Below are 15,745 nucleotides of genomic sequence, written 5' to 3' on the forward strand. Positions count from 1 at the left end.
AAATGTCTCTATACAATAAATTACGCCTTACGCTCGGTTGAAACGTCATATGCTGAATTAATGGCTGTTTTCAGCCTTCGCATCGCACCCAGGGACACCCCTTTATCACACTGAACTGACGGTCGTACAGTAAGCTGTCAAAAGCTTGTTGCTTAAATCTGTGCAGCGCTACAAACTAAAGAAATTAGGTCGGAGACGTGGATGAAATAACGAGCGGTAATTCTCAGAACAGGGCGAGAAATAAAGAGGCTATTGAGAGGAAATTTCGGGAACACTTGACATATTGTTTTCGTTAGTTGGGTTGCCGTTGTCCTAGCTGGTGCGTGATTGTCGTATCCTCTGGGAAGCAGCTCGTTCGTGATGATGAGGTAAGCAGGTCCTGTCTTTCTGCTACCAGTGTGGCTAATGCAAGCTAATGCATGTTAATGTGAATGTATTTCTGATTGGGTTGTAAAGCTGACACTTAAGCATCCTAGCAGTCTCAAACTGTGGTAATAAAACTGCGTGATACAAAATAGTGGCAGTTAGTTGACTGCCATTGTACTAGTAAGCCTTAAAGTATTTTCTTACAGCTTTTAATCGAATTACAGTGACACAATATGATTGTATTTGTTGTTATGGTACACCTACAGCGGTGCTTCTTATGTGCATTTCCTCGTTTACTCTGAAAATGACTACATTTTTTTAAAAAAGTAGACAAAATGATTCCTACCTGGGATACTCGGAAGTGCCATTAAGACAACGCCATCCATCATATTGTCAGCAGTAAGTGGCTACACCCCTGAACTGAGAAGGATGCTGAAATTATTTAAATGTTACAATTAGAACTGAAAGATAACACACACAAAACAAAAAAGGCGTATTTCTATTTACATTGGGTTATTACGGGTTTTTAATACCAGCATACTGACCTGCACCTAATCCAAGGTATGGAGCTAATAACTCAGGCCTGTATTTATGATAATTAACTGTAAAGAGTGTTTAGGATATACACTTATGGGCTGCATGCTCTGTAGTCATGTTTGTGCAGAAGCTTTGTGCAAGCTTGCAAAATAATTTATTTCACATGCATCATTGTTCATCCCTGCAGCAGCAAACTCTGGAGGCATGGATCAAGTGTTGAATTCCACGTTCTCCAAGTAATCAGATTGTAATCATAAATAAATGGTCAACAGGAAGTTTCACATGGCAGATCAGATTCTTGTTCCCTATTGGACAATTTCTAACTGGGAGGGTCTTCCCAGAGGCCAGCTCCCAGACAGGAAGGGGGTGGCTGGAAATGTTTTAGTCAGAGCCTGGCAGAGAGTCTGTTTTTCTTGCTGTGAAGAGAAAATCTTTAGTCACTGAATCCATGGGACAGAAAGAAGGGTAAGAGTTGTTTTTTCTTGTCAGTATATTTAGAAGTCAGCAGCTTGAAAGTTGTATCTCCAGCCTAGATTCCAGGAAACAAGAACAAGCATTTTAGTGCCGAATGAAGTGAGAGAGGTCGGTTTTCCTGCTCTGTTTCCTGACTTGCGCCTAAAGGAATTTGCTGCAGCGTACTGTTAGACCAAGGGTTGCTGCAAAAGAAAAGGAAGAGCAGCAGAGCAAAACAGCTTTTGGAGTGCAGTATTTACTGATAGCTTTAGTTGATTTTAGTAGGATTAAAAAAAATCAAATCATGCAGATTTAATCAGCTCATGAGTTGTCCACCTTTTCTGTCTGCTCAGCAACTTCCTGTGTAGTTGCAGGTCTGACTACGCAGTTTGTGTTTGACTCCCAACCAGCTTAGCAGTACATAGAGAAGTAGAAAAAAATGAATTGGCTGCAATAACTGTATGACTCTTATAAAGTGCAATTAATGGATCCTGATGAACAAACTTTGATGCAAATGTGTCATAACCGTGTTTCAGCAAAACTCTGATTGTGTGATCTGGTGCCTTTATAAAATGCTAATGCTTTTATTTAGGCAGCATAACCTGGAAAAGAGTGAAATGTGTAGGCATAAAACATCTGTATTCCCTTTGGATTTCCCACGAAATGATGAGAAGGAGCTCCATGGTGAAAGATAAACGGATTTTTTTTATGCCTGATTGCAAAATGTATGACTTGTGCTTTGCTGATTCAAACCTATTTTGTGTAGTTGTATGAGTTTAAATGGATGGCATCTGCCACTTCATTGTAATTCAGTTTATAGAGGAGGCAGACTAATGGCTTTAAATAAAGACAGGAACAGATGTGAGGTGGTGAGTGATTTGCAGGTGTGTGCAAAGTCTCTTTTCTTGATAAAACGCTGACAGCTTTGTATGAGCTGAACTTTTATTACTTACAGAGAAGTTCTAACAATGTGAATTGTCTGCTCTGCACTATCGTCATGGGGGCATGTTGGTGCAGTGGTTACCTCACTGCTAGAAGGTCCTGGGTTCGAACCTGTCTTTCTGTGGGGAGTTTGTTCTCATATTTTACATAACATCTTAACGTATCTTAATATGCCCACTGAACAGACTAATGATGCTGTAATCACAATTAAGTTTAATTTCAGTAATATCCCTGTTTTCTTTTCTTTCAGATTACAAACAGATAGTGCCTTTGAGAAGATATCTCCGACCTGAAGTTGGTTCATGTACATTGCTGCCCCTCGCTTCTTTTTTAAGTTGCAGTCTCATGCACCAACACAGGATACCTCAGCTCAAGCCCTTTGTCGCTGGTTTGCACACTTTCAGCACCTAAAAGAATGAGAAATTCAAGCCATAAAATAGAGGATAACAAGACGGAGGCTACTGACCAGCGCACATACGACAGAGTAACAATTCTGTGTTGAGATCATTGTTCACTCTCTGTGGGCGTTCTCGGCTGTGGAGTATACACTGCAGTCTCTTGCTGTAAAAAACACAGTTGTTCTTGTTTCTAGGATAATTTTTCTTTGATTGGCTAGTCATCTGATTTTTCTGCTCCTTCTGATGGGGGAGTCATCTGGTTGTTTTAACAAAGAAGCAGACTGTATTCAGAGCTAAAAGCTGCGATTAAGCTACAGCTTCTGGTGAATTAGTCTTTCAACAATAAGAGTGACTTTTAAAAGTTGCTTTAAAGTTACAACTTTTGGACATGGCGTTAAATATTTCTTCAGCGAGAGACACAAAATGGCTAACTCTGGAAGTTTGTCGACAGTTTCAGCGAGGAAACTGTTCACGCAGTGATGAGGAATGCAAATTTGCTCATCCGTCGAAGAGCTGCCAAATTGAAAATGGAAGAGTCATAGCCTGCTTTGACTCATTGAAGGTAAGACATATTAATGATCTTCTATTAAGTGTCAGAAAATAATGCCCCTGTATAAAGGAGTATGAAAGTAAACTAAGACTAAAAGGAAAACTGGATTTTGTTGCTGTTTGCTAGCAGTGTAACTGTGTAAGTTACTTATATGCTTAATAATGTAGTGCTGGAAGTACGTGTCAGTTATTCGTTTATAAAAGTGAAAGAAAAATAATTATTTCTTGGGTTAGAAAAAATTCAAGCATGCTCATTTCCCATGTTAAGTGGTGATAATAGAGAAATCAACTGTTAGCATCACTGTTGTATAGTCAGGTGTAAGTTTAATATTGAATTCTCAGAGCCCTTCAGTGCATTAACCCTCCCAAGCATCCAGCCTCATTTCCCATATTGCTCTACTATTTGTGAAATCATGGGTAATACCACTATTTCCCAAAGATTGTACGGTAAAATCTAATCACTTATCCAGAGGATTTAGGTGATAGAAGAAGAAAAAAAATCTGGCAGCCAGATGGATTACAGTCAGTTTATTCTCCTGCTTGCTCAGTTGCCCTGAATGAGGTGGGGGCATCCTTAATCCACTCTCACACATTCACCATCACACCAAAATCCAGCTTTGCCTCCAGGACTATCCTCATGTTGACTCATCTCCTTACCACCTTGCTACAAGTTTTTACATAGCTTGCCTGTAACTCCCGTGGACATGGGCCCGAATGCATTCATAGAATGAATCTACTTCATTCCTTCATGTAAAAACATTTATTGTTCATCTTGATTATTATGACTGTCGGTGAGCTGCACCACTCTGCAGTCCGTCTTCCCTTTTCATAAACTAATCATCCCTCTTTGGTATGGTAGGTCCAGCCTGCTGGCTAAAAAAGCGACCGGAGTCTTCATTCAGAAATCTAATTGATACATTCAGATGCCAACAGAATAATGGAACAACAGATTAATTGGGTGCATATCTGAAAGGGGGGTTTTATTAGTTCAGACATTGGCTTTATGTTGTAGATAAGTGGCACCAAGCAATTTTCAACTTATCAAAGTGATTAGAGGTTTCCATAATATTTATTTTACTGCAAAGTAGTCGGCCAGAAATCTGTAATTTCCTTTGTAAAAGATTGTATTACATTTTGCTCATAAAATATTAAGGTGAGAACAGCTCTCTGCTTTGAAAAGAAAAGCTACAACTGCAACTATCTGCATTACCTTCATATTGATTAATATGGAAATTTAATGATCATAATTATAATAGATTTGAATAGAACATTTCAAGAAACTCAAGAAAGAGTATAAATAAATTACATTCATATATAAAAATGATCTAAACTGATTGTCCTGTTCACAAGTAAAGTGCTTGTTTTATTTGACCAACAAGCAAATATCAAAACTACTTAATTTACTGTTACATGAGATAAAGGATACCCTAAAATGCCTTATTTATGATTTTTATTTGTCAAATTAGCTGAAGATTTTCTAACAAATGTTCATTCGTTGCTCTAAATAAAATGTGCAGTTTATTCAGAGCCAGACTAAAATGTTTTTTCAACAGGGTACCTTAAGGGGAGTATAGAGTTTCTACTGGAATTTCGAGAATGAATGTCAAGCTGTGCTTTTCCAATTTTTAGGAACTCTGTCTAACTATGTCAAAGTTTACAATGATGTTTTGTAGTATTGAGCCCTTGTTTGCTTAGTGAGAGCTAGCCATTCAGAGACGTGTTTTCCTCGTATTTTTCTCTTGGCTTTCCTGCTGACGTTGTTGCCATACGATTTTTGTTCAATTCAGGGTTGTGAGTGAGAAGGACATGTCAAAACAATTACTGTTAACTTTCCCATTCACCAGTGAATCCTAACACAATTGATGTCATCATGTTGAAGAATATGCACACTCTTTGGTATTGTAAGTAGATCCTCGTGGCTTCTAATAAAGCACCCGACAGTACTGTTGATGTCCAGATGTAGCTGATTCCTTTTACTTGCTGTTTCTACAGTTTTATTGTAGGCGATACGTTTTTGTTATATATCAGGGCTAAAGTTCAGTACCAGCAGGCATTACTTCTGAAAATTTTCTAGGGCTAGATGCTGAAGATATAAAGTCAAGTCATTCCTTGGTTGTTGTATCTCCTTGTTTGGTTCATTCTGTGAGTACTACATTTTTTCTTTATAGATAAGACAAATTAATAACCAGTATTCAGAATATATATCTAAATGAATGTCAGAAGAAATTTAAATGAGCAGACATGAGTCTGAGAACTTGAATATATAGGAGAGAGAACGCTCATCTCTTATTAGGTTAATATAAATGCCTGAGTGGCAGGGATGGCTTTGATTGGCTCATATTTAGGGTAAAATAAATAAATAAAGGGTTTTTCAGGTTTTGTATTTAGGCTTAAAAACAAACCGCTGAAATATACCACCGTTAAGGCTAAATGAGTAAAAAAAACCCTGTGTAATTAGCCAATGCATGTTGTAATGCACAGTATATGCTGCACAAGTGTTGCATTCAAAGCTGATGTTCAGTGACTGTGCAGTGAATGATTTTGGATAGTAGGTGGGTCGGGTAGGATTGAGAATTGTGTAGTCTGTGAAATTTTCATGGGAAAAATCATTTAACCTGCTGATTAACACTTCTGAGTACCAGCTCTGATCTGATCTGTGAGAGTCTAAATAAAGGATGTAATGCAACACATAATCTGCAACAGTTTATTCTTTTGCATTTTTCAACACTAACTGTCTGCACTCCAAGTAAAGTCTTGTGCCTGACTCAAGAAAATTTTGACATCCATCATTGCAATGTAAAATGCTTTATTCTAGCCACGACTAGCTGTCACGTCATGCAACACAGCACCGCTGACAGTGGAGCCTGAGTGGGAGAGCTGTGGAGAAAAAACATGTTGACGATTACGTTTCTTTGAGACAATCTTACAGGATTTTGATGAAAACAAAACATTCATTTTTTTTCTCAGTCTTTTGATTCAGCAACATTTTTAGTCTATCAGATTGTAAAATTTCTTTATGATATGAATGAAAATGCTTCTATTTCACTTTATAATTTCGCTGAATGCAGGGCAGATGCTCAAGAGAAAACTGCAAGTACCTTCATCCACCTTCACACTTAAAAACCCAGTTAGAGATAAATGGGCGCAACAACCTCATCCATCAGAAGACTGCAGCAGCCGTGCTTGCCCAGCAGATGCAGCTCATGATCCCTGGACCCAGCCTGCAGCCTGTGGTAAAGTCCTGGTTCAGGAGGAATTTTAAGTCAGTGTGATGTTGATGGATGGCATTCTCACACATAATATGTATGCTCTTCCCTCATAGCCAACATTTACACAGGGACTTGGCACAAACGCTGGTCTCGGTTATGGTTCATACATGACACCATTAAGCCATGGAATGAGCCTCATTCCTTCAGACATCCTCTCCAGCACTCCGGTTCTTGTTCCAGGGAGCTCACCTGTCTCAGTCCAGTGCTCCTCCTCTTCCTCCTCCTCTTCCTCTTCTTCTCCCTCACAGAAGCTTCAGCGTTCAGACAAACTAGAGGTATTCATGCACACCAAGGCGTGACTTCACATAAAAATACATTAGTGCTTATGCGGTTTCACATGATCTGGCTACACATTTAAAAGCTGAACTCCTCTTGCTCCTCTCAGGTGTGTCGTGAGTTTCAGCGAGGAAACTGTGCAAGAGGGGAGACAGATTGCCGCTTTGCTCATCCCAGTGACAGCCCAATGATTGACACCACGGATAACACTGTCACTGTTTGCATGGACTACATCAAGAGTCGCTGTTCCAGGGAGAAGTGCAAGTATTTTCACCCGCCTGCACACTTGCAGGCCAAAATCAAATCCAGTCAACAACAAATCAATCAGACAGCAGTGGCAGCACAGGCCGCAGCCGCAGCTGCAGCTGTGGTAAGTCAGAGTGTTATCCTTCTGATGATTGATAAAGTGTTCATCATTGTTCTGTCTATGAAATTGCTGAATGTGGAGTGCTGCATATTTGTAAGCATTTGTAATGGTACATTCAGTGAAGTTGAATAGAAGCTCCTCTCAAAACTTTAAGCAGCAACTCCTGAAGTAGTTTAATATCAAAGAAATGCACCAGTATTTTATTTTTAAATAAAACTTCTTAAAGGTCACAATATTGATTTCCTATGTAAAACTTCAGACAGTTGAATCTGACACCTTCCTCTCACAGATTTACATAGTCTTAGCAATTTTAAATTGATCCTCTTCATTAAGTCTTACAGCTACAATTTTTCTTGGATTGTTTTTAAATTGCGTCATTAAATATCATTAAATAGCCTTTAAATGTAATGCACAATCAGGCTTCTCACAATTTCTATTATCTTTTCTTTAGTGCAATATTAAAGCCACATTGGCTCACTAAATTATGCTTCTTTGGCCTCCATTCTACTTAAAAATCATGTCTAGCATACATCATCTTTTATGGTTAATTCTTTTCCATACATTTTTATTTAGGTTGTAGTTTAAGTTGTTAGTTGTTCTTATGTACTGTACAAGTTAAGGAGACATCTGTAATTCAAAAGCTTTAGTATGAATGCAGTAAATGGAGCTCCACATTCTGTGCTTTGTGACATCAGGTGCATGGTTGTTTTAACTTTTGATTTGTGGTACTGCCTTTGCTACCTTCATAAAACCAAGCTATCTTTCATTTAATTATGAAACTGTTAAGTGCTTGCTGTGCATTATATCAGTATCCTGCACTTGGAGTCATAAAACCAGCGTGTTCCAAAATCCTTTTGTGTGCGTAGTAGGTTTTGTTAATATTTTAATACCTTTCATTTTAAGCATTGTTCTCAAACTTGACGTATAGTTTAAGGTTATTACACCCTTGTTATTATAAGTCTTTGTTGCCAAAATGATTCATTAACTGTACATGTTGACCTACTAATTAAGGAATCTTTAGTTTAATGTGTCCTTACTGTGCATGAATATTGTGTTTTATGTGGTATACTACATTCAGGTTATTTTTGTTTTGTTTTCCCCTTCTCACCTATCCACAATGCTGTCCTCCATGATGCACCTCTGCTTGCTGTTACCTGTATGTTAATACGCTTGAATCCCATTGGCCCACTGCCATCATGTGCTCGCTGCCTGCTATTAAAAGACTCAGTCGACTGCCAAAGCAATGAAGCGACCCCTCGAGGCAACTGTAGACCTGGTACTTTCACCTTTTGCTTTGCATGTAGCTATTAATTGTACTGTGAGAACTTTTCATTTTTGTCATTGGGGTTTACGGCTTCTTCAAGTCTTATATTGCCCTTCTGTACATGATCTGTCAGCATGGGTATTTTTAAGTGCTCAAGTTGTCAAATAAGTTTTGGTGAATACATTACACCAGTCATATCTGTGGTAGTTTTTTTTTTCATTGTGTCATCTTTATATTTTAGTCATGTGTATCATTTTTTAAACATAAATACTAACATATCCTTTTAAAGGTGTGCGTAACAGAAATATGGGAAGTGTCTTATTGCCTCTTGTCCCTTTCCAGGCCTTTCCCCATAGTGTTCTGCAACCCCTACCAAAGAGACCAGTTCTTGAGAAGAGCAGCTGGGCCGGCTCTCTCCTCAGCCCCAGTTTGTTGCACTACCAGCAGGCTCTGGTCAGCTCACAGACTCTGCAGCAGCCCACTGCAGCATTTTATCCCACAGGTGAGCTTCCAAACCTGCTATGACTCCATGGCTAAACTAGATTTCCGTGTCTGTCTCAGGGCTTATTGCCGTCAGATATTGTTCGCAAATATCACATCATGTATTACTGTTACTTAACTGAAGAAATTTGCAGGATCAGCAGCACTCCTTGTGAACAGGTCTGTTATATCAAAGCTTTCAAAAAAGGGTGTGACTCTTAATCCTTACACTAACAGGTTTTTGACATGTCACTGCAAGATTCTTGGCTTTATCATAGCTTATAATTAAACTTTGTTAAACTCATATTACGAAAAGTAAGACTGTTATGAAAAACAGTTGCTCTCAGTTACTCCAGTAGAACCAGTAAACTATTAAAGATTGAAGCAGTGGTTACAAAGCAAATTGATGACCTCTTAACAACCAGGGCAGGTTCTTCAAGGCAACAGGTGTGCTATATGTCAGTTGGCAAGTCATGGTCATAGACACACCTATATGGGGAGAAATTTGCCTCAAAGAATTACAAATGTGTACAGTATGACACACACGCGTAAACTAAGATTTACAAATGCATACGTTTAAACCTGACTAAATACTGATCATTTACACACAATTTGTTAAGTTCAGCTTCACAAATCGGATAATTTTCTGTGTATACAAATGTCTAAAACTACACGTAACATCCCTCTCGCTCACTTACAAAACCATGTGAACTAATCGCCTAATATGCACACGTGGGCTTTTGAGACACATTTCACAAGGTCAGCTTTGCACAGATCCATATATGTAAGCTGTGTTCATGTTCTGGTGTAAAATTGGGATTTCCTTTGTTTTCTTTTGGTGGGGGGGGGGGGGGGGGTCTTGTGTGTCATACTGTACATATTTGTAACCTTTTTTTGAGGCAATTTCTCTCCATACACCTACACCTCACCTAATGCGACCAGTGTAAATGTCTGGTTTGAAAAGGTCTGTTTGCTTGCAGAAATTTCTCTTAAATGTATTCTATGTTAATGCGCCTGTTTTGTAGTTAGTGAACACTAACTACAAAACACTAGTTTTGTGTTACTCAGCTTGTATCCATCAGAACAAAACAATGCTGCATTAACACAATGGGCCTGTTTAATAAAGTAAAGATCTGTTTTTATGGGCTTACACCAGTATTGACCATATTAATGTATGTCGATTTTGATAAAGACCTTTTCTTTTTTCACCTGTAAATCACACAGGTTCTGTGTTGTGCATGACTCCAGCTAATGGCATTGGTAGGTGCCTCCTCCATGTTCTTCTTTAACCATGTCCTTTTGTAGTAAAGAATACATTACTTTGTCTGGATAAGGTAGAGTATACTTACTATTAACGGATGAGAAATCAACCCTTTGAACCAGGAAGCTGGATGAGAACAAAAACTGAAAAAAACAAGAGATTACTTTAGTTTTTTAGTAAACATTTTTAGCTTTATGTTTCATTTTTTGCCTTTCTGATCAGAGCCCTGTATGTATATATGCTTGTAAAATTATTTTAAATAATCAAAGCACAGTAAAGAAATGTAAGCACTTTTGGTTTATTCTGGATTGTGATTAGGAAATTTGATCAGCATCCCATAGATTTACCTCATAGTTTATGCTCTTTAATGTTTTGTATTAATAGTAAAACTCTGTAAATGTTGTATTTAAAAAAACAAAACAACAACAAACAAACACATTGATCACCTCTGGTGGCATAGCTTTACATGCCATATCTTGTGGGATGCCAGATTATGGACAGATTTCCTAATTTTATCTCTTATCAGCCCTCCTTTTATGTTTTTCCCCTGCTGTCTCGCTTTGCTGTGTGATCACATGCCATCTGCTGGTCTAACCCAATGATGGCTTGCTGCTAATGTCATTTTGTATTTGCTTGGCAAGAGAGAGAGATACATTGCTATGGTTACCATAATGCTCCACCTCCCTTTTCATTGCTTTCATGGTTCCCTTCCTGAAAAAGTCCCCATGATGTACAGTGCTACGCCTGCTACTGTCTCTGCAGCAACTACTCCCGCCACAAGTGTCCCCTACGCAGCAACAGCACCAACCAATCAGGTTTGCTCCTTTTTAAAGCTTTCTGTCATAAATCCTTGAGCTCTAAATAAGTGCTTCATCTTTCAATCAGGGGAGTTGCTTCATCAGCGTAGAGATGCCCGGCTTGCATTGCAGCATTAAGCTTTTGTGTACCTCGTAGACCAACTAGGCTGCATCTCATCCTTTCCTTTAGAAACAAAACATATTTCTAGCTCTTCCATCTGCAAACTGTGGTGTCGCTTATATTCTCTATTGCATGTTTTATGCTTTGGTTGATGTCAGTGTCTTTTCCAACACAAGCTACAGTATATAGGACTTAACCATACAGTTCTTGATATTGGTTATGCTGACTTTCTGTGTGCAACGTCTTAATATAAGATTTTTATTATTCGTGTAATAAAAAATATTATTCACATTTCCTCAATTGGCTAGTTTGAAACATTTAATATTAGGATTGAGAGAGTAAATCTAAAGTATTTGGTATTCTTTACTTTGATTACTGTTGTCTTTTTAATGTTTAATGAATGAAGTCATATGGACATACGGATAAGTTAGTATTTAAACTTTGTCATGACCACTGGCATAAAAGTGTGGGGCTAAGTCAGAGTCAGAAGTTTTATTCATTTGAAAAGTCTTTTGAAACTGAAATTCTAAGTTTTGATATTTAAAATGTAAAAAAAAAACTGTTTAAAAAAAAACAAAAGAATGATTTTATTTTGAATAAATTTGTTTTCTTTTCTTTTTTTTTGTTAGTTTACGTTTATTTTTTTATTTTACATCTGATTTGATCATTTTCCGATTTTTAACCCTGGTTTTGTGTTGTGGGCATGTATGAAGGGGGAGAGGTGGGTGTAGACTGATGATTGACAGCTTCTGTGTCACATTTGTTACAAGTTTAAAATGAGCATTTTGATGGAAGATGGTCATCGCTCCTTTACAGGATGCTGCTGGCACCAGCCAACAGGTAAGAAACATGGTTTCCTGGATTATCCTATGATTGACTATATTGATGAGTGAATGTTTGTAACATATTGATATTGCAGGTGCTATGAACTCTTTTACATTAGGTTTAAATAAGGTGGGCGAGATTCTAATCTCAATATAGCTTTTTTGCAACCTACCACCCAATCAGATAACAGTATTCCTTGTTGTAGGGGTAAATTTTTTCCCCACATGTATGTATATCAATATGTTTCAAATATTGACCCATCAATATAGTCTATTATAGCACAATCTGAAACTGTGGCTGGTGCCGGCAGCATCCCGTGAAGGAGCAGTGACCATCTTCAGCCAAAATGCTCATTTTAAACTTGTAACCAACGTGACACAGGAGCTTTCAATCACTAGTCTACACGCACCCCTCCCCTTTGATACACAGCCACAACACAAAATCACGGTCAAAAGTCTGACACTGGAAAAAAAAAAAGGGTTTGAAGCTGATAAATAGTTAAAACTGTTTTTAAAAATGCATAAAACAATTTATTCAATGTGTAAAATAATTCATTTGATTGTTTAAACACATTTTTTAATATCAAAACTTATAATTTCAGTTCCAAATCACTTTTGCAAATCAATAAAACTTTTAACCTTAAATTAGCTTCAAGGTCAAGCCACATTTTTACAAAACTATGTATCAAGAGAATAAAGTTCATTTCACTTAAACTTTGTATTTTCATATCACTTAAGAGTGAGAAGTGAGTTCCTTAATAATCTTTGTCTTGTAACAAAGGCGATTGTAAAGTATACCTGTTGTGTGAAACTACTCAGTGACTTGTCTTTGCCTCCGAAACAGATCATCCTCAAGTAACCGCCAGAAACAGAAGCCAGTGCCGTGTTGCTGCTGTTAAGGGTCCCGGGCAGCCGTTCTGTAAATATTCTGTTAACAATACACACAAAATACAAGAGGCTGCATGTGGATAACATCGCCGACTTTATCTGACATTATGATGATGATGATGATGATACATTACAGGCAGTTATAATGAACCTCTACATTATACTGTAATAGGTGTCAGAGAGATTGTTATTGTACACGCCTTTGCACCTGCTAACATGCACCTTCAACGATCAATGTGCATTATTTATTTGTTTCCTAAACTAATTCTGATAGGGTTATGAGTGCATTTAGCCACCAATCAAACTTAAATACAATAGATGCTACAGAGAAGTAAACTGGCAGTAGTGGCATAAAACTAAACAACAGAGATGTTTTAAATAATGTAAATATTTTAATCAGTTCTCAGTCTGTAGACAGTACCTGTTAATGTCAGGTGTAAAGGCGTCCTATATTGTAGATTATATTGCAGTTTTATCATCATCATATTCTTTATTGAATGTGTTATTTAAACTAAGAAAGTTTTGTTTTTGATGATAATGATTGCTCATCTAGTGCCAGATTTAACTTTTAATCAAAGAGAAAAGCACTTAATTTAACTTTAAACTTAACAAAAAATTGTGTATATAAAAAAAATGTAATCTAACAGCAGGTTTATGGATGTCCCTTTAAAAATGCTCTGAGTCCCTCTATACTTCACCCAGAGTAATGGATCAGTGCTCCACCTCCTGGTGTGCCTTTGCATTACATATACAGATTGTTTTCTGTCTTTTCTGAGAGAAATGAAATGTTTTATCCGTTCAAAGCAATTTTGTTTTTCTAATTTAACACCTCTTTAGTAAATGTACATTATTGCTCAAGACAATTGCTGACTCACTGATGGATCTGTAAATACTTTTCACTTGTTCAAGTTGATATAGCCTCCACAGCCATGAAAGTCAGCTCAGTAAGAGTATGAAGTTACTGCTGCTCATATTCAAACTAAAGCTCTTGTGATCCTGTGAGGGTTGCGTGTTGAGTAGTGTCTCAACTGTTAGTCTTAAGGTTGCAGTCACTTGTCAGTACTGTATTAATCGAAGGTTACAAGTGCCTAAACAGTTGTGCATGCAATGATTAAGAATATTTGAAAAGGTTTGTGTGGAAAAACACTCAGAAAATCTATTCCACTTAAGACATATACATTAGGATTAAATCTACGTGTTTTTGCAATACCATGTAAATGCAGTGGTATTGTGTGTGGACCTGTTAATTAGGCTTACAGTTTGTTTTCACTGATGCTTTAATGTGTATGTTATTCAATGTAATTTTCAATTTAATTTGATTTTCTTTCATTTTTCGACAAGAAATTAGCAAAAAGGGCAAAATACTTTTGTAGTAAAGTAGAAGGAGGCAAACATTTGGTGACATGTAGTCATGAGAGATTGACGCGGCATGATGCAGTTACTCATTGCTGTCTACTATTTAGCAGCAGACAGGGTGGGCATTGTGTCTGATTAAGAAAAATATTGTTTCTTTCTTTTATTAGAATTTTAGTTATCTATTTTGCAAACAAGGTGTACAAATAGAAACCTTTCACTGAATCTTTTGCATTTCTTCACTTTTTTATTATATATTTTCCTTGTGATGTTTTACATGTCAATAGAATTTACGAGCATAATTTTACTGGTGTAATATTAGTTCAAAATAGTTTTAACATGTATTCTTTTATTTTGTGATGAATGCAATTTATTAAAATTACTTTAGGTGTGCTGAGGGTTTCTCAAAGGACCTTGATCTGTTAGCCTATTAAAAGCGGTCTTGTGTCCAGGGATTGATGTTGGACAAAGGAGAAACTTAAAGCAATTCATCCTTTTTGCTGCCTGTAAGGGACAACAAGCCTTTGTATGACCAAGGCCATAGGATTGATTTTTATGTACAAAAGTGCATCGTACAGGACATGTTTTCCAAAAAAGAAAAGAAGTAATTTTCATAATGGTGTAACAGTAGTTTGTCATTTATTGTCTGATTTGCTGCTGAGGGCAATCCCAAGTTGCAGTGATGAAAACTGTATTTTGGTCGGTGGTAGATTAGCTGTATCTCCTCACAGTAATTAGATTACTTGGAAGAAACTTGGATATTTAACTTTATTATTATATGGTGAAACACTGTGGGTAAAACAGTGCATAAAAGAGAACTTTTGAAATGTTAGTTTCGTGTTTGTTAAGGCTTCCCTCTGCATGTTGAGCACCAAACTTAAAAATGTATTTGGCTTTCAAAATATAATTGCTTTAAAAGTTTAGACTGCTATTAGACATACAATATTTCCCCACTTATTTATTTTACTTAAAGGCATGTTTTTGAATGTTTGTGTTATGTTATGGCAAAACGTTTGAATGTCATGGATCCACCTGCACACAGAGGTTGTTTGAGATCTCGCCCAGTCAAAAAGATGTGAACAGTAAGAATGTTTGGTCTGACTGACTGATGGAAACACTTCTCATAAGCACTTTTTCTACAGTCAGACAACTGAGAAGACAGGCTTTGTGTGAACTTTGCCTTACCTTTGGTGTATTACTGAGTCTGTATTTGTTCACTAATTATGATTTCTATGTCGTCTAATAAATAGAATAAACTTCACTGAACCTTTCTCTTAAATTAAGATACACACATTTCTAACATGAGGACATTATTACATTGTAACGACACCTGAAATAGCTGATATTGATTGGCTTGTGGGGTTGGCTACCATTTTATTGCAACCTGTCATATTTAAACACTGAAGCTTCTCGTTAAGATGTCACGCAACAGCTATTTGGATCCATCCTGGTCTGAATGCAAACATTTTCCCCAAAAGTAATTGTGTATAATTAAACATTTCTTGTGGATATTTTTTGTTCCTGTAAATTCTAAATTGTGTACAATCTGATATTAAATATACATAAATAAATATATGAATGTCGTGTAAATGCCATCCTG

At 37.1% G+C, this 15,745-nt stretch overlaps 1 protein-coding gene across 8 annotated transcripts; it reads left to right on the plus strand.

Annotated features, from left to right (window-relative positions):
• LOC113007444 (muscleblind-like protein 2a) lies at positions 1-15,740 on the plus strand. 8 transcript variants are annotated; one of them, XM_026144014.1, is made up of 10 exons: positions 5-368; positions 694-765; positions 2,549-3,258; positions 6,314-6,478; positions 6,568-6,789; positions 6,900-7,160; positions 8,380-8,433; positions 8,764-8,923; positions 10,126-10,161; positions 12,749-15,740. In XM_026144014.1, exons 3-10 carry the CDS (start codon positions 3,085-3,087, stop codon positions 12,874-12,876), a joined length of 1,200 nt encoding a protein of 399 aa, XP_025999799.1. In that variant the 5' UTR covers positions 5-368; positions 694-765; positions 2,549-3,084; the 3' UTR covers positions 12,877-15,740. The 8 variants fall into 8 exon arrangements, with proteins under 8 accessions (XP_025999803.1, XP_025999805.1, XP_025999804.1 ...); XM_026144016.1 differs by lacking the exon at positions 694-765 and adding an exon at positions 10,883-10,977 and having other exon boundaries at positions 7-368; positions 12,749-12,837; XM_026144019.1 differs by lacking the exons at positions 694-765; positions 8,380-8,433 and adding an exon at positions 10,883-10,977 and having other exon boundaries at positions 4-368; positions 12,749-12,837.
• The last annotated feature ends 5 nt before the right edge of the window (positions 15,741-15,745 follow it).

This window comes from Astatotilapia calliptera, chromosome 16 (assembly GCF_900246225.1).
Source record: "Astatotilapia calliptera chromosome 16, fAstCal1.2, whole genome shotgun sequence".
Classification (NCBI taxonomy): domain Eukaryota; kingdom Metazoa; phylum Chordata; class Actinopteri; order Cichliformes; family Cichlidae; genus Astatotilapia; species Astatotilapia calliptera.